The sequence below is a fragment of the Gymnoscopelus microlampas genome (assembly GCF_963454915.1).
Source record: "Gymnoscopelus microlampas genome assembly, chromosome: 13".
Lineage (NCBI taxonomy): Eukaryota > Metazoa > Chordata > Actinopteri > Myctophiformes > Myctophidae > Gymnoscopelus > Gymnoscopelus microlampas.
Window position 1 is genome coordinate 19962699 of NC_139950.1, and position 7385 is coordinate 19970083.

At 42.2% G+C, this 7385-nt stretch overlaps 1 protein-coding gene across 1 annotated transcript in view; it reads left to right on the top strand.

Moving 5' to 3' along the window:
* Positions 1–720: 720 nt before the first annotated feature.
* The window catches only part of ikzf1 (IKAROS family zinc finger 1 (Ikaros)), an 18745-nt gene continuing 12080 nt past the window's right edge, over positions 721–7385 (top strand). Inside the window, 5 exon segments of the mRNA XM_084076823.1 lie at positions 721–849; positions 851–868; positions 871–1063; positions 6867–6920; positions 7154–7270. Of these exon segments, the coding sequence (XP_083932949.1) occupies positions 733–849; positions 851–868; positions 871–1063; positions 6867–6920; positions 7154–7270 (499 nt within the window). The 5' untranslated portion in view covers positions 721–732.

Sequence of the window (7385 nt, forward strand, 5' to 3'; positions counted from 1 at the left end):
AACATACAGTATAAGTAAGTGTGTATAGGGCATCTTGCACATTTCTAAAGTAACAATTTAAGGACTTTTAAGGCCTTTTTTTATACCAAATTGTCAAATATTACGTAAGAAAGAGGCAAATATTGTGAAAATAGACGATCTGCAAGCTAGTTCGGCTATTTTCACAACATTTATCTGTGGAACAGAGTCAAACTGTAATGCCTCAACTCCTGCAATTCCAAGTGCTTGTCAGGGTTGGGGTCCCCAGTTCAAATATGATTATTTTGGGGGCTCACGGCCTGAAAAGTTTGGGAACCCTTGGCCTATAGACAATGGTACACCAAGGATGGGACCAGTGCGTGAGCATCCCAAAACAAAGCACATAAGGTAAAACGTTCTACACTCAGTAATCAATGCTGGACATGAACTAATGTGATAAGAGTTGGGGCTTTTACACTTCATGGACCTAACAGTATAGAGAGAAAGTGTCAAAGTAATTGGAAGAAGCATTCTTCTTATGGCGCGCACAAAAAGAAAAGGGAAGGAAAAGAGAGAATGTAATTACATAGGAACAAAAAACTGTTGTGTTAATTTCATGTGTGCCAGAACAGGTGACAGAAGGGGAGAAGCTGCCCATAATATGCAAGTGAGAGGAGTCCCCCATCCATCCCTCTTGTGTGTGAGAAATAAATAAATAAATAAACAATGAATGGTCCTCCACTCTCCTCCACGCCGCCTCATCCCATCTCATGCATGGCTGCCAGTAATGGTCTGCTGGGTGTCAGCTTCTTTTATTGGCACGGTACAAAGCAAAGTGCCAAGCAAGAGGCTGGTGGTGGGTGCCTCGTCGACTCCCCGGGCAGATCTCTGGCCTCTGGATAAAAGCGAAGCAAGAAAATGCCTCAGTCTCTCACAGAGACATTAGACATGATGTTGGGCTGGAACGAGGAAGTACAGTGGAGAGGAAGAGGGGAGGGACCCAGGGCAGAGTTCCATGGGGCTGCAGCCGCGCTCACAACTTCTGCACATGGAGCCGCCGGGGAGAGTTGGAAGAACTTCATATTGCAAACTCAAGGAATAGCAGGTACCGTAACCAAAACTTCCACCGTGTTTTTTTTTTAATGAACTGATCACCGATTTTTTAAAAAAGAGAGAAAAAGTGTTTGGGAAAGGAGAATCGTGTTTTTATTTAAGAACAGGGACCTGGCTTCACCTGACTGGAAAACGCTGTCCTTAGTTTCGGTGCAGGTTATCCTGGCCGTTGCGCGTTCTACTGTCTTCAGGTGGTTCTGGTATAACGGCTTAACGGTCTGGAAGTTTGTAGAGAAGGACATTATTTCACATTTTCTCATCTAATATGCCACATTTTATGGGATTTGTGGAATGTTCTAAATTTCCCACACATCATTTGGAAATGAAGGGATTGCCTTCTCATCATTCTCAGCCAATTTCATTTATGTGTCCACATTTTAACCTATTTACCAAAAAAGCCCATATAATTTATGTCCCGATAGGGAAAATAATATATTCCCCAAAAGTCATGTTGTGACTTTTTTTTGCCCCCCTCCCTCTTCAAGGCACATGTTGACATTTGGTCAGAATTGTCCCAAAAAGTCAAAATATGCCTTTTTTTTGTGAGACAGCGTTGTAAAAAGCCCATATAATACAGTATAGCGTAAGACGTTTGTTTGAATTTTCGTTCTTTGATAATTTCTTTCTTCCAAATAGTTTTGTTGGCACCTGTTGCAACTGATGTGCGCACACAAAGTAGACTGGTATAACTGAAGTGGAGCAAAGTAGACATGTTTTCATAATTAGCTAATTTAATAGATTATATCTCTTAAATTGGTTTAAATTATGTTACGCAAACCTAAAACAAAAAAGGAGCGTGAAGATCTTTTAACACCGCTTTAAAAAACAGGAAATAATGACGCGGTAGGAATAATGTTGTTTAAAACCATCTCAAATTAATCGTTGACAAATTACAATAAATACTTTATACCATGTCGTGAGTGAACATATATATACAATCATATGTTCACATTATTACACTCTTGTTACTCACTGATGATGAAGTCAGATGAACTGAGCAAAAAAATATTTGTAAGGCAGGCTCTTATGAAACTTTGTATAGGCTGCTGACAGCGAATGGGGATCATTCATTATCTACACCAGTGGTTCTCAAACTTTCCAGGCCGTGACCCCCATAACAATCATATTTGAAATGGGGACCCCCCACCTATATAGTTGACAAGCACTCGGAATTGTAGGAGTTCAATTTAGTTTGAATACTGTGAAAATAGCCGATCTACAAGCTCAGTATGCCTCCCAATGTGAGGCGTTGTGAGCTTGTAGATCGGCTATTTTCAAAACGTTTGCCTCTTTCTTATATTATTTGACAATTTGGCCAATGTTTGACCAGTTGTTATAGTATAGCCTAGTTTGTTGATTACTTTTGATGCAGTTGGTCTTTTTCATTTTTTTAGGAATTAAAAAAGTTACAAAAATTGTCACTTTACTCACTGTCATCTGGGACCCCCCAAAATAATGTGGGGACCCCCCTGGGGGTCCCGACCCACAGGTTGAGAAGTACTGATCTACACTCATAACCATGTAATGTGCTCCTCATTCTCAAACATTTGAGGAAATAAACTCACTCAGGGCTTTAATAATAATAATGATAATAATGACTCATACGCTCAGGGCTTTCTGCTCTAAAACACTTTTCTAAAGTGCCATAAAGGTTTCTGATGAAGTTCACTTCTTCACAAAATAGGCTGATAGGATTGATTTTTGACTCTTGATAAACTATTTAGACTACACATTCATAATAATGTCACTGATTGTTTCGAGATCTTACATTTTCTATATATATATGAATCCACTTTGGGTTCTATTTAAATATTTAAATTCACCTTTTATTTTTTCATCTAGATTTTATTTTGATGTGAAGTTTTTATTTTCCACCACTTCCCAACATTTAAGGGAAGTTCAGAGTCTTGTAATCTCCCTTGACTTATGAACAAATTCTTACCAAAAACTGAAAAATATAGTATTTTTGAGACTCACGTAAAACTTTGAAATGAGCTATAATTCCGTCAAAATGAAAGAGAGAAAAAAAACTTGGGATATTTCCCCCCTTTTTGGTTTCTCAATTTGAACGAGGGCTCCAGAATGTCAGCAGATACATCATCTTTCTTGTCAGTAGAAACAGAACTAGGCGGGGGCAGAGGAAGACAGTTATTAAAATGATTGCTCACTCTGAATACCAGAGTAGTGAAGTGTGTCAAGATGTAAATGAAGGAAACTTCTTTTCAATGCACCTTTTCCTCTGAACCCCAACCCCCCACAATAGGCTCCATACAGCACATCATCTCAGTAACACTACCTACTTTGCCCGCAAATTTCATGAATTACTGATGAGAATCTCCAATATGCATATATTTATCTGACTTGAACAAAGGTGACCATGCATCACATTACATGCAAGTGTAGGACAATGTCTTTCCCTAATCCAGAACCCACAGATTTATTTCTCATAAACTGATGGGATTTATTTGACGGCTTGCCAGTATAAGTTTACTTTGAACATGTGAAATTCATATCACATTCATAACTATTTAAACAATGAAAAGTTCATATCCTACAACTTGTGGGACGTGGGTAAAAAAAAAGAATTCTTATTTCAATTAACATTATATTATTATATACTTGTGACTATAATAAGGTCAGTGTTAGGGCTAACAAGCACATGTCCAATGTGGTAAAAATGTAATCACATTCTTAAACACCACTTTGCTTGAATAAATTAGATATAATGAGAAATATTCAATGTACTCCTACTATATATATATGTGTTTTATTACATCTATCTACATTTTTTTGAAGCTTTCATGTTTTCAAATAGCAAAGACAACGTCAAACTATATAAATACCTTGGTGTGTGGTTTTCCCTCTTTTCCAGCAAAATCTTGAGTGTTCATTTATCTCTGAGTGTGTAATTTTGACACTCTCAGAGTTAAATTAACGCTCAGGGCATTGCTGTGTATAATTAATTTTGTAATATAAAACTAATTCAAAATTAGACACCCTTTAGCTGGTGTTCCACAACAACAAGGCAACCTCATGATCGTAATTAATTTACTGAAGGCTTTGTGCTGTTTTCTGTTGCCATTTATTTTCTCCGTTAATTACCGCGTTCGTTCATCAGCAACGGCTCATGTATTCACTATTCACACTATACTTTGCCTTCTAAATATGCATTACATGCACGCGCACGCCACTCTTGCACTTTTCTTTGTAGAATCCAAAGTTTTGCTGGTGTGGTCCCCCCAGTATCTGTTAACGGTTTGACTGTTTCTCATCTCCACCCTGCTCCCTGGTGCAAACCCTTTGGTTTGCAACCTGCCTTCAGCAGACGCCTCTAAACCCCCCACACCCCACACCACCAGCTCCCCCGCCATCCACCATCCACCCAACATACATCACACATTCACACTCACACACACATGCAAGCACAAACACACACACACACACACACACACACACACACACACACACACACACACACACACGCATACATGCACACGCATGCACACGCACACACACGCACACGCACACGCACACGCACACACACACACACACACACACACACACACACACACACACACACACACACACACACACACACACACACACACACACACACACACACACAAGCACACGCTAACCCACAAGCCTCTTCCTGTCTCTCCTCACTTGGTGGACTCAAACCAAAAGTTTTCCAGTCCTTCAGTGCGTCACACTCTCATAATGTGGTACTCTCTGCTTGCTGAGTGCACTGTGTGGAGCGCGGGTTCCACCTGCCCCCAGTGAGCACCACTCTCAGACCCCCTGTTGACCCTCCTTCTGCCCAACATCCATGCCCTTGTCAATAAAAAAAGATGAAACATTATGGAGGATTTCAATTAGATGTGTTTAAAACAGACAAACAAACAAAACAAAAAATGAGCATCTACTGCTGTCAGAGGAGTGCATCATTAAACTGGATTCTCTGTAAATGAGCATCCGACAAGAACAGGAATTCAGATTTTGGGAACCTCTGAAATTCCTTTATGGGGATTTCTTTTGGGGAATCACAAGAAATTATAAAGACTTTTCTAAATAGTAACTTCTTCAAGATAAAGGGGGAAAAAAGTGTTGCTTAACAAAACTACTCTCTGGAAGTTTCTTTGCACGCCCAAAGGGGGATTTATAGTTTGTTGCATGCTGGTGTCACGCAACAAGAATAGCCGATCTACAAGCTCACAACACAGCGTGACGCGGTGTGAGCTTAGATCAGCTATTTTCAGTGAGCGACACTGGCTTTACTCTCCACATGCCTACACAAGTGGGCTGAATATATAGGAATCAAAGCCCCCTGCCGACACATCCGTATTTCCCCTTCTCACCATCTGCCCCGAAAAAAGGGCACAGGAGAATACACCCCCCAACCTCCAAACTCCAGATGCTTAAGAGTGGTGGAACACCGTCTCTCGGTTCAGTGTGGCAGCACGCACGCAACGCCTCCTGAACCAACTTCAACAAATCATCTGCGTCAGTGACCTCTGAACCCCCTCCTCATACCCTTTGGGTCCTGGGTGTCTGCCGCTGTCAAACTCCTGACTTAAGTTGCTAGCCCGCAAGAGCATCATGCATTGCAACAGAATGGCCCCGTTGCTTCCCACTATTTGTTCCAAATGTGTGGAGCCATCTGTCAGTAAAACAGGAAGGCCTAGGTTCCCCTTCTCCCTAGGGCTCGTTTCGCTATTTTCAGGAGCTTCACTTCTCCCTGTGTGGCTGCTTGGACCGGGCAGCGGCCCCACCGAGGGCTTCTTGAAGTGGTGGAGCCCATCTGCTGCAGGCTTGAGGGCCATCCATTATTAATGGGGCCACGTGCACTGGTGACTTCTCACATATTCAGGCCTGGCCATGCTCTGTGCTCAATCGCCTCGTCCTGGAAAAAAGACAAATAAATAAATGATGCAAATAAATCAGAAAAGGATATTATTGTTTTATCATTATTTGAAAATTATTGTTTCACTGCCCTAGTCTTCTTCATCACCCGCTTCCCCTTTCAAAGTTCAAGGTGTTTATTGTCACCTGCACATATAATACAGCAGGTATTGAAGGCAGTACTTCTTGTCTTAGCTTGTTCCTGACTCTGTGGCCTTCTCTTCCTGTCTGCCTCTATGTTTTTCAGGTTTCTCGCTGTCTGCATGGTCCAGTCTCTTTCCCTCTCTCTCTCTCTCTCTCTCTCTCTCTCTCTCTCTCTCTCTGTCTCTGCCTTATCTCCTTTCCTCTCTCTCTTTCTTTCTCTCTCTTTCTGATTGTGGCTCGTACGCATCTGTGCTCAGGCCGCGGGCTCAGCGATGCATGCTCAGTAAATTAGAGAGAACACGAACGCACGATCAGCTGGGCACGGCGAACACCCGCATCCTCTGTGACCTGGGGGCCAGTTAATTTTCTGCTTAATTTTGCGGCAGTCAGTTTGCATTTTTGGATGATTACGTGGCAGGAAATTAACAATAAATAACAAATGTGCTCTGAAAGCCCATTCCCAGCAGCCCCTGCCACCAGCAGGCCCCATCAGACAGCCCCCAGCCACTCTCTCCCTGCCCGGTCTCTCTGTCCGACTCGTAATGAAAATGTCTGTAATTCTTTGTAATGTAGCGTGGAGGACAACGGTGTTGTCTACAGTGGTGACAAGACCGATCTTGCCGGGGTGACAGAGTCACGCAGAGAAAGTTCACCCCTTTACTCTGCTCCGGCATTTTATAATGTTTCCCCAGCCTTGCTTTTGATTAAACTTACACGCATCTACATCTCCTCCATCTCTCTCCTATTAGAGTACCTGCATCGAATGGAGACGGAGGAGACCGAGGAAATGTCCCAGATGCCAGGTAAAACGACCACCGCTACATGATTGAGCCTTAGACACCACGGTAAATTAACAATAGTCTTAAAACTACTGGCGGCACCCCTGAGGTCATTTTTGCTTCTCCTGAATGAGACACACAACAAACTCCAGAGTTCATTTAACTCTGAGTGTGTAAAGAAAGGACCTGCAAGGGTCAATTTTGCTCCTGGAGTAGTTCCATGGTTTGTGATGTGTGGTGTGTGCCTCCTTCAGCAGGCAGAGACAGCCCCCCTTCCAATGATTTGTCCGAGGAGGCGGAGGAACCTATGGCTGTCCCAGAGGACCTGTCAGCCTCTTCCACTCACCAGCAGAACAACAGAGGTGACATGAAAGGTATGAGTGAGCGTTTCACTGTGTCATTAATTACAAATACTAGCACACAATCTGACAATCTACTGAAAACGCTATTAAAGCTCTGACGAGAATAAAGTCACAAAGCAATGAGAAC